General features: G+C 32.0%; 1 protein-coding gene and 1 long non-coding RNA gene across 3 annotated transcripts; both read left to right on the forward strand.

Annotated features, from left to right (window-relative positions):
* Nucleotides 1-9,312: 9,312 nt before the first annotated feature.
* Nucleotides 9,313-14,464, forward strand: LOC133668482 (uncharacterized). Its single transcript, XM_062088357.1, has 2 exons — nucleotides 9,313-9,447; nucleotides 9,595-14,464. The coding sequence occupies exon 2, from the start codon at nucleotides 9,779-9,781 to the stop codon at nucleotides 12,542-12,544; it is 2,766 nt and encodes a 921-aa protein (XP_061944341.1). The 5' UTR covers nucleotides 9,313-9,447; nucleotides 9,595-9,778; the 3' UTR covers nucleotides 12,545-14,464.
* On the forward strand, nucleotides 9,447-15,153 carry LOC133668483 (uncharacterized). Of its 2 annotated transcripts, none has more exons than XR_009833715.1 (2): nucleotides 9,447-9,651; nucleotides 14,533-15,153. It is a non-coding gene; the product is annotated as an uncharacterized LOC133668483 (long non-coding RNA). The 2 variants fall into 2 exon arrangements; XR_009833714.1 differs by having other exon boundaries at nucleotides 14,536-15,153.
* The last annotated feature ends 1,983 nt before the right edge of the window (nucleotides 15,154-17,136 follow it).

The following is a 17,136-nucleotide window of genomic DNA, read 5'->3' on the forward strand; positions in this document are numbered from 1 at the left end:
CAGCTTCCAATGATAATCCATACGAACCATTAGTGACAAATTTTTGAATCGCTATTTAGGAGAAAGGGATTAATATGCCTAGAGTGTTAGCTCTCTATTTTGTGACTTGCATAGTTTTTCTATCTAATAGATAACTACACTTAAAATAAAGAGGCATAACTTACTATTTATAAGAAAATCTTAAAAACTCTATAAATTAGCAGAATATCAATTTCCCCTTGAATAATATCCATATATTAAATCAGAATAATTTTAGAAATTAACTCAATCAAGTTCTTACTTGATTTTTCTAGGTCTAGAAATATAATCATTGTATTAATTATATTATAGTACTTAATTTCTAAAATCTATTTTAATCAAGTCATACTTAATTAAATTATCTCAGTTTAATTTCTGACTAATGGTTCTTAATGTGTATAACCTATTAGGTTCCTAATTTGTTGGCCCAAATATAAATTATAATTATAATAGAATTAAATAAATTAAAAAAAATTAATTTATTATCAATTCATCAATTGATTAATTTATGTTTGAAGATCAAGTACATCATCAAGCAACATGTCATAATCCCCTAAATATTAGAAAAGTCATTAGTGATTTGACTTAACCTTTCACTGACTGGTTTCTTAGTCTAATTAATATCATTTTATCAATAATGTTCCGATTTAACATTAAAGCCTGAAGTATGTTTGTCATGTTAAATCATGTTTGTTATCTACATAATAGTCATTGATCGTTTGAATAAGATTTGAAACTCTTTTCAAAGTCATTCCACCTTAGCCAAGAATGTTTCAGTCAATATTACTTGAGAATAGATAGAACATTTTCTCTAAATCACCTAGAGTGATGAATCCTCTCTTGATCACTTAAATAAATTCATATAGTTTATGCTATGCACAATGTTTACCCCTTCATTACTTCGATTAAGATAACATATAGTAGGATCAAAGTATAACATTCTCTATATAAGATAACTTAGTGATCTCAAGTCTAAAGATCATTTACATAACCGTCTCATGAGCCTTTCCATAGATATAAATGATTTCTCTATATAAAATTCTCATGCGGGTCAGTTTAGTATACATGTCTTATGACAAACACCTACATATTAGTTTTATATATCTCTTATACCTCATCTTATGAAAATTGTTGCTTCCTTTCATAAAAGAAAGAACATAATATGTATCATTATCTACGGCTCTGATAAATATCCAGTATTTAAGAGAGCATCGACTAAAAATACTTTAGGAACAATGTTTTGATGCAATAGGAATTCCATAATTATAATAACTTTATAATTTTCTTTGCAAAGTATTTTTGTCTCATTAACTTTATCTTTAGTCTAAATTCATAAATCAAATATTAGATTAATTAATTTAATATTATATGAATATTAAAGATAAATTAAGTTTTTATTAATAATAAACATGTATTTATATGAATATAATAATGTTACATGTAACCAATCAATTGGCTACAGAGCATATTAAACTAATAACATCAAAAAACAGGACGGATGACATGCCATCCGCCCTATTATCTTAAAAAAATAAATAAAGAATGCACGAGCCTTTTCTAGGTGGGCTAGACGCTTGGATTGATCTCATTTTTTTTAAAATACTACTTTTTTATATGTATTTTTTAAAAATATTTTTTTGGAATATATGTTTTTGTAATTACCTAAAATTTCCATGTAACTTTCATATTTCTAATCATCATGTTTGAGTATAATGGGGTATTTTTTTTTTATGCAATCTAACTAACAATACATCCCATTATTGATTCTTTGATTTACCAAATTTACAACAGAATTTCCCCTATAACTTATATATTTCCTTAGTTCCTTTTTTATTCTCTTGGGCAACACAATGGTTTCCATTATACAATCGATGATAGTCTCAATGGTTTCCATTATTTGGAAATAACACCAAGGTTTCTACTCATTAGAAACAACAACAAAATAGTCTCCATTCAAAACAAAGACAACCACATGAATTCCCTTTTTATTGGGACAATTAGAAAGTAACTTTTATTGCCCATAATTTAATTTGAAGAACTTGTCAACTTAAATAGAAGCATAGGGAAATGAAAACCTACATTATCATCTTATAATTAACCAAATCGTACTTTGCTTCCTTGGTCATCATTCTTTTGGGCAACTAAATATCAAAAGTTGTCATATTCATAGATATTACTAATTAATCATCAACTATCAATTTATATCTTGTCATTGGTCTTTGATACTGCGGCCACTAAGTATCATTCATTCTTATCTCATCCTTAGTCGCCGATACTATGACCACTAAGTATAATCCGGTCATCCCCTCGTGGATGCTAATAATTCTAGCCAATCCATTTGATTGCCAACAAATTCGACTATTAATATCTTCTTATCGAGCTATCTTTAATATTTTACACCACATCTTATACCATATTATTTTATTTGAGTTATGTTCAACAAACAACTAATGACATATATTATGGTCTAGGAATCCTTGTACATATAGGATTCTTCCATGCATAACTATTCATTCCTAACTATGATCAATTTTGTATATGGTTTTTTAAACATTAATTTGGATTGTAAATAACACATCATAATCTTCATTTTATCGTATTAGTAAACGCTTTCAAATGAGATGGTTCACAACACTCCTTACCGGTAATCTTAGTATGGACCCCATTAACTGGAGTTAACCTTATCCTTTACTCCCGGCTATTCAATATGAATATCATTAGCCAAAGCTAATCTTCATTGCTTATTCCTAGCAATCCAACATGAATGTCATTAGCCAAAGTGAATCTTATTATTCATTCCCGACTACCCAACATGGATACCATTAGCCAAAACTAATCTCATCATTCATTTTTGTTTATCCGGTGATTGTGCATCAAAAGTATCATTAAGTCTCTTATTTTACATATGTATTTATTGTTTTTATTTGGGTTTTTTTTATAATAATTGATGTGCTTTTTAGTAATGAAATTTCTTTTAATGTTTCGATAGGTTTTTGGAGCTTAAATGAATTATTTCAGAAAATTCAACATCGGAATTCGAAACAAAGAATTGAAGAGAAATTTAGTTGAAGATTGAAGAAAATCTTGGTTCAAATAAGTGCTCCAAATTTGCCCCCAAAATCAATTCTATTCCAATTCTAGAAAAGAATATCATATGATCTATTTCAAGCCCAAACTTGCCTTATGTTGTGTGCAAACTTCAACCATCAAACACTCAAGGTTTCAATGTCAATCTTAGCCCAAATAATAGGTACATTTTTATCCTTATTTGATGCTTAAATTCAGCCCCAAATCAGCCCCAAATCACCCTCCAAATCAGCCCAAACACAATCCATGATCCTACATGTCCACACAATAAATAACATTTGATTTATTTGGGTAATTTATTGATCCAAGAGGGCAAGCACATGGATGGAAAGCTGGAGGGGACATTGTGATATTATTTTGGGTCAAAAGAAGAAAGAGACAACTCATAAAGGAGGAAGAAAAACGTGCACCAAAGTGTTCTCCAAGCTGGCCTGGTTTGATTTTCCAGAACACCTTTCGGTGTTTTGTCCATAACCTTTGACTCAGATGTCCAAATGCGCTGTTTTTTAATGATCTGGAAAGCTAACAGAATGGCCTATAAATATGTCTCTAATAGCCATCTCCAGAGGAGGCTTCTAAGAGGGTTGAATTGCTGTCCAAAGTTAGAGTCAGATTTGTGTCCGAATTTTTACTGCAATTGTGTTGTGTTCTTCTTTATAGATTTCAGTTCTTTAAATTGTAAAACTTATTATTTCAGTTTGATTTAAGTTATTTCATATTTATTAAAGTGTTATTACATATAATCATGGTTGGCTAATCTCCTTCTTGGATCCAAATCAAGGATGATGGTGGTTGAGGTGAGTTCTTTAAGATATAAATGAATCTTAATGTCTATCTTTTCATTTTCTTCATGAATGTTTATTATTGCAAAGAAATTTTAGAAATCATTTAGGTAATGTTATAATCTTGAATTTTTATGCACAAACCTTAGTTTTGGTATAGAGATTACTTGATTCAATGTCTTACTTAATATGAAAATACTTATTGATTCTTAAGCAATAATCAATCTTCATCTTTTTAAACTTCATTGTAATATCTTCCGATCTAATATCACCATCGTTGATATTAGGTTGAGTTATCTTATATATGTTGAAGGAATCACCAATACATCACCATTAAAATTGATTTGGACCAAGACTTACTTTTTCTTGTTATTTAAAATCTGTTTACACTTTTTCATCTTTGAAAACAAATCCATCAATCATTTTCAACCAAGTTATTGTTAATTTAATTTCTCTTGAGTTTTGTTTTGTTACCTAGCTTAATTTCCAGATCTAGCTCTTTGTGGATATGACCTCGATCTTACCGAGTTAATTGCTACATCGCACACTCGTGCACTTGCGAGTTAAAACAAGCCGAACATAAAAAACGGTCAAGCATTCGGCATAGATACCATTAGCCGAAGCTAATCATATTATTTTATCTTGGTTATCCAATATAGAAACCATTAACCAAAGCTAATCACATCATTTAATCCTGGTTATCCAATATGAATATCATTAGTCGAAGCTAATCTCATCAATTAATCCTAATTATCCAATATGAATACCATTAGTTGAAGCTAATCACATCATTATTCATTGCTTTTCATGATTAATTTTAATTGATTGAAATCAGGTAGCAACATTATGTATAAATACTTCAATGATTTAATAATAATTAGTTAAAGGTAAAAACCACCTACCTGCCACTCTTGTAGTGTGTCCTCACCTGGTCGAAGATCTAATCCTAATCGCGCCTCCTGATACATAAAATGACCATTACTCAGTATATTTTTATTTAGGTAATGCCAAAGACCATTTCCACACATATACCAGAACACACATACATTCATTCAAACATCTCCCATATTTATATAATTGTACTATGATAATATTGTAACAAGACATTCGTCTCTAATTTTAATGAAGGTCATCTATAGAAATTAAATCATTATAACTCTAAAATTATCAACAAAACTGAGTCATTTTGACATTGAAAATCATTAGTGAAAGCTAAGTCATTCTGATACTGAAAATTGTCAAAGAAAAACTAAGTCATGTTGACATTGGAAATCATCAACGAAAAACTAAGTTATTCTAACACTGAAAATCATCAACGAAAATTATGTTATTGTAACACTAAAAATCATCAATGAAAAAACTAAATTATTTTGACACTAAAAATCGCCAATGAAAACTAAGTTATTCTGAAATTTCTTTTCCCTAAATTAACACATATGTATGGTCAATACCAAGTTTTACTCATAAAGACCATACATCAACCTAGTTTTGGACATAAACCACAACCAAATTCACTTTCAAAGTTTATGAAGCAAAGGAAACATGTAATGTTTCTATTCCATGACAATATCACACATTCATCAAACATTGTTAAAGAGGAACCATCAAACATTGCAAAGGTCTTTATTTGCTATCTTCTCTTAAGGTGGTTGTAGCCTATGTCATTCCCCTAACAAGCATATTTTTGTATTCTTCATGTGGCAACATCAAATTCTCATTCATTATCGTGTGACATATGGTGTTCTACGTATTCCAATTAAGAATTACTACTAAATATGTTCAAGGATCATATTCTTTTCCATAACCTCATCATCTTTATCACAATGTTGCCAAGTAATACACAATCAAGTTCGACATGTACATTCTCAAGGATTCTACCATCTAAATTTCTATAGGCCAAAAAATGGGTATTAACATTAAGTGTTTATTTCATCAATTTTTTAATACATCTTTCCAAGTGTTAGAACCTTTAATCAACAACAAATTCCAAGTAAAGATTAGAGCTTGATTAGTCCTAGTTGGTTTAGTCCACCCAACCCCAAGCACTGTTTGGTGTTTTAATCGTAACTAAAGTTTTAAAACTCTTTTTAGAGCGTGGTTTGTCTCTATAGAAAGCTAATGCATAGGGCTACAACTTTTATGAAGGACACGACACCTAGGTTTGTCATCTACATGTGTAAACTCACTCATTACAGTAGGATAAGAAATCTATCCAGTACTATATAGTCCAAACCCTTATTTAGTTTTTTTTCTCATATCTAGAGTTATACAACTCCAACTAAGTTGAGACTAATTCTATGTAAAAGATAACATCCATACCTACAACTTTTATAAAGACACCAACTCCAAATTACATTGTTTTAAAGTTGTAATTTTGACTAAAAGTTGGCTAGTAAGACTGTCAGAATTTTAATTACACGAGAGATATATTTGGCAAGCACACCAATATCCATTATCATTACTCCATGTTTAAAGAAACTCTCATTTCCTACACATTTTCAAGAATCCTAGAATCAGAACATTGAAGGTTTTTCAAATATCCTTTACTAACTATGAAATCAAGGAGGAAAACTAAGGAAGAACACTTTTATCAACAATTTTGAGTTCAAATTAAAGAGTTCTTACCAATTTCTTATTCAATTGTTCTTCCTTTTCATTACCCATACTTGTCCTTCAAGTTCCTTTCCTCCAACCAAGCTTTTTAATTTCAGCCTAAAATTATTTCTTTCATCACAAATTTATTTGCAAGCTTCATTCTCACAATTTAGAAAGATTTTTTTAAGTGATTTTTGAAGAGAGGCAAGAGAGAAGCCTCTTTCTCTCTTTTTAGCTACTATTCCACATGAATAGTAGCAGTAAGCATAGTCACATTAGGTTTTATGAGTCAATTACTATTATACTCCAACTTATTTCCCCTAAATTTCGGTTTATTGCACTGGCTTGACACTGTGTTTTTATTTTCAGGACCTTGCCAAACTCTGATCAAACTCAAATTTTAACCCAATATAAAACATTATGTCTTATGACCTCACGTAAAATTTCAACTCAATCAAACACTTGGATTAGAAGATATGTTCAATATTGTAAAACTGGACAATTGAAAATTTCACGTCAAAAATTCAAATTTCGCATACCATATAATTTACTTAAACCATCTTGGATCTTAGACTAATTTTTTAGAGATTCCTATTCATAATGATCTTTTTTTTTAGTTTCTTAATATTTTTAGTCCTAATAGCACGATTGTGCGTGAGGATTATACTGAAATTTGATGTTTCTCGCGCAAAGGATTATACATTGATTTATTTGACATTTCCTTCTATTTTACACATAATATCACCCAATTCACAAAATTTTCTCCTTCAAATTATTATTTTTCAGAAAATTTTCACGATTTATCGTTAACTAATATTTCGCATACTATTTTATTACTTTAGCTTCTCTAATTTTAAATTAATCTCCCAGAAATGTTCATCCCAATTCATAAGATTTTCTTTCTAATTTATCATTTTTTAATTAATAATTACCCTATTTAACCCAAATTTATCTATTTTTGACTAGGGGTTTACAATTTTGATTTGTACCTTTTCTCTGCGATTTTGTTTGGCTTATTTAGCTTTTCTTTAAATAAAAACCATTTTTTAATTATAGTGGGTGTGTTTAATTTTTTTTTAGGTTAGTTTGATTCATGTATAAAATTACATTTATTTTTTATAATATTTTTAATATGTGCAACCTTGCATAACAAATTTTTTCTTTTATTTTATTCAATAAATTTTATATTTGTGTTGATTTCCGTTACAAATTGATTTTAATAAATAAATTGATTAAATATAACCAGGTAAATAACCCGTGTTGTGACATTAAATATCTATGTCTATATTTATCTCTTAGTTTTTCTAATTATGTTTTCTATGTATCATTGATGAATTGTTTTTATTCATTTACAAAATAGTTTGTGAATGATTTAATTAAATGTGTGCATAAGTTTTTTAATTTGCATTTAATTTTTTTTGGTAAAAAAACACGTTGAAAAATTCTACATATTCAATTATTTTATCACATATGTTTATAATTTGATCATTTTTCTTTTTATTACTTATTTTTTTCCTTGATCCTTTTTTAAAAGTTTTGTTGTTTTTAATTTCACCATTTAAATCAAGTTAATTGTGTATTTTTTTTTGTCCTCATTCTTTTGACTTTTTTTGTTAATGTTTTTATTATTTTCAATTTAACTTTGAAAATAAAAATTTTTTATTGGCCTTTAATTTATTTTTTATTTTGATTTTAGTTCTCATTGTTTTAATTGCTATTTTTTAGGATTTTTCTTTGTCTTTTTTCTTTTCAAATCATCCTTTAACATTTCATTTTCTATATATTAAGCTTCTTGATTTTTTCATATATAGTACTTTCAGTCTTATGATCGAGGTCATAGGTTTGAAATGTTAATAAAAGTTAGCATCTTTTTTATTATTTTCTTTTCCAATATCATCATTTGACATTTAAAATAAACATGCTTTGGTTATCTTCAATTTCCTTTTCTATCAAATTATTTTGAATTGATGACCTAGGATACAAGTTTTTTAGGATAATTCGGACTAGCTTACTCTTTAATGTTTATATTACAAGTTTACCGCGCTGAATTAAATTGGCTTACACAAGTTTTTTTTATCTTTTTTTTTATTTTGTCATTTTATATTTAATTGATTAAAAATTAAACAATATTATTTTTTTCTCACGTATAAAGTTTTTTTTTCTATGTTATCATGATGACTTTTATATATATATATATTTGTTTGCTATATATATATATATATATGACGTTTTTTTTTCAATATGATTTCAAATGAAATCAATTTATGTAGTTGGTTATTACTATAGCTTAGGTAATTGCACTTTTATAAAAACACACTTATAATATTTAAATATTTTACTAAAAAAAAATATGAATCAACAGCATAAAACGGTCACCAGTCTAGTTGATTCTATGCAGCGTGGGCTTATGGTGTTCTAATCAAATGCTGTTATGCAGTCATTCGAATCTCACTCATTGGCTAAAACTGAACAACATTAACAGTTAAACGATACTTATCCTAATCAACTTTACTAATACCTATTGCAACAGTAAGAAAATGATTGATACCTATTGCATCACTGTAAATTGAAACATAAATAACTCCATGAAACATAAAAACAATTTGATGGCATCAACTTTTTTTTTTTTGTAAAAAGTATTCTTTTCCTTTCACGTTCAAGCTTCTCTTTCTCTGCTTTCTGTGCAGTTACGAAGCCACTCCCCCTTTTGATCATCTCTTTCAAATAAAAGCTGACCCAAAAAGAAAAGAAAAATCTTTGTTAAAAGAAAGATACAGACAGAAAGGAAAAGAAAAGAGCAAAAGCAGAGGATTCCATAATTTCCATTTCCTTTTTTTTTTTTTTTTGAATCCTCTGATCTGTATGTCAATCTGGCAAGTCATTCATTTTATTTCTATCTGTTCCTTCTATGAGTTTCAAACTTTGACATCAATCTCTTGCCTTTCTATTGTGTTCTGCTTCTCAGGTATTGCTGTTATCACTAAGTTGATCATAATTTGATTGGTCTGATTTTCAACTTGATTGATTTGCTTCTCTATCTTTCTTGTCTCTTTTCTGAGCTCTGACCGAAAGCCGTCACTTAGATTTTGTGAATTATTTTATGGGATTTCAGGTGTTGAATTTGATCATCATCTGATGGCTCTGTATTTCATTTGATTGGATTTTTAAGGTGGGTTTTTGCTCATATTGCCAATTGTCAGCTCCTTTTGTAGGTTTTCTTATGTCATGTTTAGTAATTGAGTTTCATGCATCTAGTGCATTTTAGTTAATTTCTTTTTAATTTTTTTGCTAAAAAGATGGTTGTGATAGGAGAAGGACAGGGAGAGAGAGAGAGAGCGAGAATGGGTATTGATGCAATGAAAATTAGAGTTCAAATTAGGAAATTTTTGGTGATTTTATTTAGATTATGTTACAGATCAGTTTGTAAACACCCTTTTCTTGGGGGCATGGTTTGTTACTTGTTATTGTTGTATAGTTCATTTCCTGTCTTGTTTTCCCTTTTAGTCACTGCATCCCCTGTTTTGATTTGTACTGCAATTTTGCTTGGGACCCTTTTGTGTTTTGGGGAGCCAAATGCTCCTGATATTGAAACGGAAAAGGAAGAAGAAGAAGTTAGCCATGAGATTTTGTCTTTGAAAAAGGAAGGGGTTGTAGAGGATGCCACTTTTGTTGTTCAGAAAGATGAGAGCTTTAGATTAGAGAGATATGTAGGGAACATAGACATTGAAGAAGAGAGCTTGGTAGAGAGCAACAATAAAATGATTGAGGGTCATGGTTATTTAGGAGATTATGTGCCGCTGATTTATGAAACTTTGTGGGAAGTTCAATTTGAGAAGCAAGTTATTGAGGAAGTGAAGAGTGATTTTGATAATTTAGAGTCAGGAAAGAAGAGGGAAATTCAAGAGGAGAATCTTGAGGTCATGGAAGGGACAAGTCATGAGGAGGGCACTGAGGATCAATATTCTTTGCTCCAAAACTTTAGAGATGAGAACCTTGAAGATAAATCAGCGGTAGAGTTTAATGAAACTCAAAATGGTTACCTAGAATTTTCGCAGGAATCATCTTGGAAACCTGCAAATCATGATGATGAAGAAGAAGATGATGAGGCTTCTGATTTTGGATCTGATGGGGCGGAAAATTCCTCTCCAGATGCTTCAATGGCAGAAATTCTTCTAATGCTTGATGAGCTTCACCCACTTTTAGATGAGGAAGCTCCTCGACCAGCTCATATATCTCATGATGGATCTGATGCTGGTTCAGAGGGGTCTCATAAGAGTGATGAGAGCAGTATTGAGTCAGAGGAGGATGTGGTAAACCAGGCAGATGAGGACGAAGATGGCGATGATGATAATGATAACGAAGAAGAAGCACAGGGAAGTAAAGAGGATGAAAGTAAATCTGCTATCAAATGGACAGAGGATGACCAGAAAAATCTCATGGATTTGGGGACTTTAGAACTCGAAAGAAATCTGTGTTTGGAGAGTCTTATTTCAAGGAGAAGGGCTTGCAGAAACATGAGATTGATGGCTGAGAAGAATCTTATAGACTTGGATGCTGCTGATCTTCCCATTAATGTTCCATCCATTTCAACAGCTAGGCAGAACCCCTTTGATTTTCCTTACAATGATGTTCCTGGGTCCGCTCCATCTGTATTGTTGCCAAGACAAAATCCTTTTGACCTTCCCTACAACTCACATGAGGAAAAGCCTGATCTTCAGGGGGATAGTTTTCAACAGGGATTCTCAACAATTCAGCATAGGGAATCATTTTTTCGAAGGCCTGAAAGTTTCAGTGTCAGGCCATCAACTTTGGGGGGTGCCTGGCAAGAGAGGCAAGACCTTCAGTGGAAGCCTTATTTTGTTCCTGAACGATTTACTACTAAAGGAACTAGTTATCACACTTTCCAGCAGCAATTAAGTGAGACTAGTGACTCAAAGGTGAGCTCAGTTCCTGATAGTGAGTCTGTTAGTTCAGCTCTGGAGGAGGAGGACAAGAGGATCAATGAAGTAGATGTTTCTCATGAAACCGAAATGATTTCCAATGTTGACCATGCCTCTCTCCTTGTTGAACCAGGAAGTTTATCATCTGAAGAGGTTGATTCTGTGGATGATGAACAGGTTGGGGAGGGTGATTTTCACCTTGATGGGGCTGAAATCACACCAGGGGTCTTTGAAAACCATCATGAAGTAGATTCTGGCTTGTCGGAATCAGAAGGGCCAACTCCTAAGGAGCTTAACCCAAGTGAAATTCTTCTGCGTATGGGACCTGGTGAGGAGGATTACAGCAGTAGATCAAGCCTATCCTCATTGTCAGAGATAGATGAAAAAATATCTCATGTGAAAAGAGGATCAATGTGTCTTGAGCCAGCAAACTTTCAGATTGAGGGTTCTCACATTTCAACCCAAACTTCACTTGATTCTGATTTTCATTTTGTGAGTGGGTTGGTAGATGATAATGAATACAGGGAGCCTATTTTGGAGTCCAGAAATGATCATATTGACGAATGTGACATCTCAACACAATCTTCTCTTGATTCAGATTTTCATTTTACAAGTCGGATGATGGATGAAAGTTCACATAGGGAGCCTGCTGTGGAGTCAACAGGCTATCAAATTGCGGATTCTGGTATTTTGAAGGAAAGTTCACCAGAGTTTGATTTACATGTAATGAGTGGACTGGCAGATGACAATCAAGAACATGTTTTGGAGCCAAGAGGCCATCATATTGTGGAATCTGGCATTTCATCAGAGACTTCTCATAATTCAGATTTCCATTTGACAACTGCAGTGGTGGATGACAGTCAACATAGTGATACTGTTTATGATTCAAGCCCCCCATCAATTGAGACTTTTCTCTCTTTTTCCTCTCTTTCTTCTGACACACACAGATCAGAAATGGGTTCACCTCTGGCAATGGTTGAAGATAAAGTATCTGAAGCACATGTTGAGAGCTTCGAGAAGGGTACTTCTGGTTACAAAGAGATGCTTGAAGGCTCTTCACAAGCACAATCACCAGATGAAAGTGAAATAAGATCAGGAGTTACAGAAAATACTGGGGGATGAGATTACAGAGCTTGGGCTGTCTGGAGTGGATTCAAATTTTTATGGTCAAAATGGGGTCATGAAGCCTGAATTAGCTGTTGAGAATGTTTCTGTTGATTCTCCTGCATCTTTGTCAGAGGATGGATCAGCAGGGGAGGTTGTAGCCTATAAGGAAGAAAGCTCTCATCACAAACAGGATCAACTGCACTCATTGAGTCTTGTTACAGAAATCATTGTTGATGGCAGTAAGCAGTTGGATTCTGCCTATTCTAGTTATAAGATGACTTCCGAAGAGTGCAATTTGCCTGTACTGGAAAAAGATTATCCTCTACTGGTAGTTGAGCAGGTTTCAGCAGACACTGAATTATCTGCTTCAGAGGCTAAACCTGTCAAGGACCGTGGACTTGTTACTGAAAAAAGTCTTGAGCTTGAGCAGGATCAAGTCTTAGAACACGATAATTACCCAGGAGAAACATATGGGCCACCCATTTCTGAGGATAATGTGAACGAAGAGGAAGATGAGATGAAGGAGATTGATGAAGAATTGTTGTCAGAATTGGATACAGTTGGGGACTTGAGTGTAAAAGAAGTTGTTGGCGAGTCACTCCATGACGAACAAGTACCTGAAAATACTAGTGTTAGTCCTGAATTTAGTTTCTTGCCAAAAAATTCAAGCCAGACGGAGGTCAAGCCAGAGCTTCCAGTCCTTGAAGTTAGATCAGTTGAAGATATTGACTTGGCTTTCAAGCAAATTCATGAAGGAGTAAATGTTGAGGAGGTCATCCTTCCAAGTATGGTTGAGGAGCAGTTAGCTGAGGATGAACCTAAACTTCAAACTAATTCAGATTTGCAAGTTGTTGAAGCAAAATCCTTAGAAGATATTCATATTGCAATGAAGTCTCAGAAGAGAATTTTGAGGAACTGGTGGATTCAAGGGATGCAACAGCAGAAGTAAATGACTTGGCATCTACCAAGGAGATCCTGGTCCTTGAAGCTAAAACGATTGAAGACATTGACTTGGCTTTCAGGCAACTTCATGAAGGAGTAGAAGTTGAGGAGGTCATCCTTCCCAGTGCAATTGAGCAGCTACTAGTGGTGGATGATACCAAAGATCTTGGGCAAACCTGTTCAGGCTTGCCAGTTGTTGAAGCAAGATCTTTGAAGGATATTCATATCGCCATGAAGCTGGTTTCAGAGGGAAACACTGAGGAGCTGCCAAAGTTGTTGGATCCGAATGATAAACCAGGACATGAAGTGGCTTCTATCAAGGAGATTGATTCTAGGGATTCACAGATAAATGAAGAGGATACCACTGAGGATATTGAATCAAGTGCTGTAGAAGTAAATGGAGTGAATTCCACCAATGCTGTGGAATCAAGCTCTGTACAAGTAACTTAAGTGGCCTCCATCAAGGAGAGTGAACCGAGCACCACTGAGTTTGGTGTTGGAGAAACCAGTACAATTGCTCCTCATGAACCCGAGCATGGATTTGATGAAGCATCTTGAAATTCAAGTTCGAGCATATTGGATGCCAAGGGCTGGAAGGAAAAATCTCATAGTTCAAGCGCTAGTTCCATCTCAAGCTTGAGCTCAAGTGATTCAGATGGAGGATAAGCATTGTAGAAGAGAAAAGGGAAAGGAAGTTTTGTGGTTTGAGTTCTCCTTATTGGTCTAGTTGTGTGAAAATGGTTTTTTTTTTTTTTTGTCTGCCATCTTGGTTTACTACTAGTAGATGGGTTTCGATTGCTTTCTAATTTATTGATCTGATTTCTTCAAGAATGAGTTTTTGGTTTGATTTCTTGAAATTTTATTTATTTTTGGTTATTTTTAGTTCAAAGAGTGAGTACTTTGGGAGAGATTTTTTGAAATCCTTGCATGTTGTAAATTACAATCTGTAGAATGAATTTGATCAATTCCAGATGTATATTGTTTCGTTTCAAATTTCTCCCCACCTTTTTTTTCCCATCTTTCATGTGGTCATTTATTAATCTTTTAAGAGCTTTTTCTAGCAGACCGGCAAGTGTGATATGCAGCTTGTCATCTCTCTGCGGACCTGTTGCAACATAATTGTTTCAGACTTTTTTATAGTGTAGCTGCGCAGTTTGGCTGCTCCGAGAAATGCAGCATGTCATTGTATATAGCACTGTTAGTCCATGGTGATGGTTTTGTTGCATGTATGTGTTGGTTGGGCTGAGGATGTGAATTATCGATCAAATTTGCCATCAGCAACGCTGCTGACTTTCTACAGCTAGGGTTTTATATGTGCTTAGTAGCCAGCTAGGCAACATTTGTACGATGCAGGGAAAATATCTCAAGCTGGTCATCTTTATCTGTTGATGCCTGCAACAACTCTTAGCGATTGCTTCCTTTATAAGATTCCGAAGCTCAGTTGGCTTTTCCTGGAACTTTAAAGGGAGGTAGGCACTCTTGATTTCGGTTTTATGTCAAACACAATCTGTCCTGCCCCAGTGAACCACCATGATGACCCATTTATGTGCCGCAGTGCAGAAATATTAATGCATATCAGTTTATGACATCAACAAATCCGATTGAGGGCTCATCAAGTCCATTACAAGTTCAAGAACTAAAATAACTAAAGTTGTTTTGAGTTTAATATTTTTTATTATCTATTTGGTTTTATGATATTAAATATAAATTTAAAATAATTGTTGGATTGAGCTGAAATTTTATCAGATAATTTTAAAGATATTATTCTATATTAGGGTAAAATTTTAAATCAATTAAAATTTGATAAGATAGTTTGATATTGGTCAGAAGTTACAAGATGTAAATTGCATGATTTTCTTAATTTATCTGAGATTATCTTTCCTTATAATTTTGGGATTTTATGCTGTGTAAGGATTCTTTATTTTATTTGGATATATATATATATATATATATATATATATATATATATGACAACATATTACTTATAAATTTTTGAAATGATTCCACATGCTAAAAGGAATAAGATTAGCAAGAATTCTCAAGTTGTCAGGAAAAAAGGTCAACATCAATCCTTATTCTATAATGATTGTTTAGCTACAAACAAGTTTCCTAGTGCTTAGGGGATAAGTAAGGGCAGAGAAAAAGAGGTGCATTGGTGGTAGATTCTCCCTCAATTCCAAGAAGACTATAGGTAACAATTTTTTCTTGATTCGAAGGAAATAAAGGAGACTACTGCTCATTATTTAAGCAAGGGATCTACTTGTTCTTGCTTCTTTTTGGTTCTTTAAAATTTCACAGCCTATATAAACTTATTATATGGGATTTAATTTATTTTTTTGGGTAAATTAAGTCATAATGGCCTTGGTTTTTGTCTTGATATATTTAGTTGTTTAAATCAAGGTTGTCAATTCCATTTCGATAGGTGTTTTATTTTTTCAATTAGAATAGAATGTTTCAGTTTCGGAGTGTTTCAGAGTGCCGTTTCAGGATTGTATTGTTTATATATATATATATATATATATATATATATATATATATATATATTCAACAAACATAATTCAAATTCAAGATAAATTAATTATAAATTATGCAATACAAACACAATGCTAAACTTAAACAAAATATCAAAATATTATGAAAGTAAAATGTTTTAACACAAATATTTTAAATATAAAGTTAGGTCCATATTATCAAGGCTAATGGAATCTAAAGCATACCTGATTTTGCTCAAATTCCTACAAAGTATAAATATGAAAAAAAAACAACATGATTATAAACCATATATATTAGTGATAAATCTAATTTAAAAAAATTAATATCATTGTTAATGAAAATAGTAATAATAATTTTCAATATTATTATTAATATCATTGTTATTGAAAATAGTAATGAAAAATAGCTTTTTATACTTGGGTGGTTTAATTAATTAAATTGAACAAGGTTCAATTTGATTCAATGGCTTTTCAGGAGCGGAACTGGAATGAAACCGGAATGTTCGGTCGAAATTTAGCCGAAAAATCCAGAACGGACCGAGATTTAAAATGAGATGAAAATTGTTCCGTTTTGTTCTGTTTTTTGAATTGGTATAGAATGTTTCAACCATTTCGGGTGAAACAGAACGGAATTGACAACCTTGATTTAAACATTGATTTTGTTATTTTATGGGCTTAGTTGGTCTTAATTGTTTTAGCTACAATCCAGGATTGTTTGGGCTTAACTTATATTTGGTTTTAATTAGTTTTATCTACAATCCAAGACCTGTTTGAACCTAATAATTTCTTTAGGATTTCAGGTTAATCATCTATTTTGGATCAATTTTATAAGTGAGTTCAAAACAGTCAACTAGGATAGATCCATTAAGGTATTTTTGTTTGGAGTATAAAAACTCCTTGTAAAAAACACTTTTTATTCAATTTATGATCTATTGTTCTTGAATGTTGAAAGGATTTCTCACATTCTTTAGTTATTTAACAAACTAAATTGACTTATCGAAGATTAACTAGTTTTGTGATATCTTTTTTATACTTCTCATTCATGAATTAGTATTCATAAGGTAGGGGTTCTTATTCTAATAGTGTTGATGCCTTAAGATAATTTTTCATTGTATCGCATTTCTATCAGACCTGTTTTTATTTTACAAGATTTGTTGTCAATCTTTTTATGGG

This window comes from Populus nigra, chromosome 11, assembly GCF_951802175.1.
Source record: "Populus nigra chromosome 11, ddPopNigr1.1, whole genome shotgun sequence".
In the NCBI taxonomy this organism is placed as follows: Eukaryota; Viridiplantae; Streptophyta; class Magnoliopsida; order Malpighiales; family Salicaceae; genus Populus; species Populus nigra.

What these genes read in the sequence shown, in the direction of transcription:
- LOC133668482 (XM_062088357.1), top strand. Translation starts at nt 9,779, where the DNA reads ATGGTTGTGATAGGAGAAGGACAGGGAGAGAGAGAGAGAGCGAGAATG.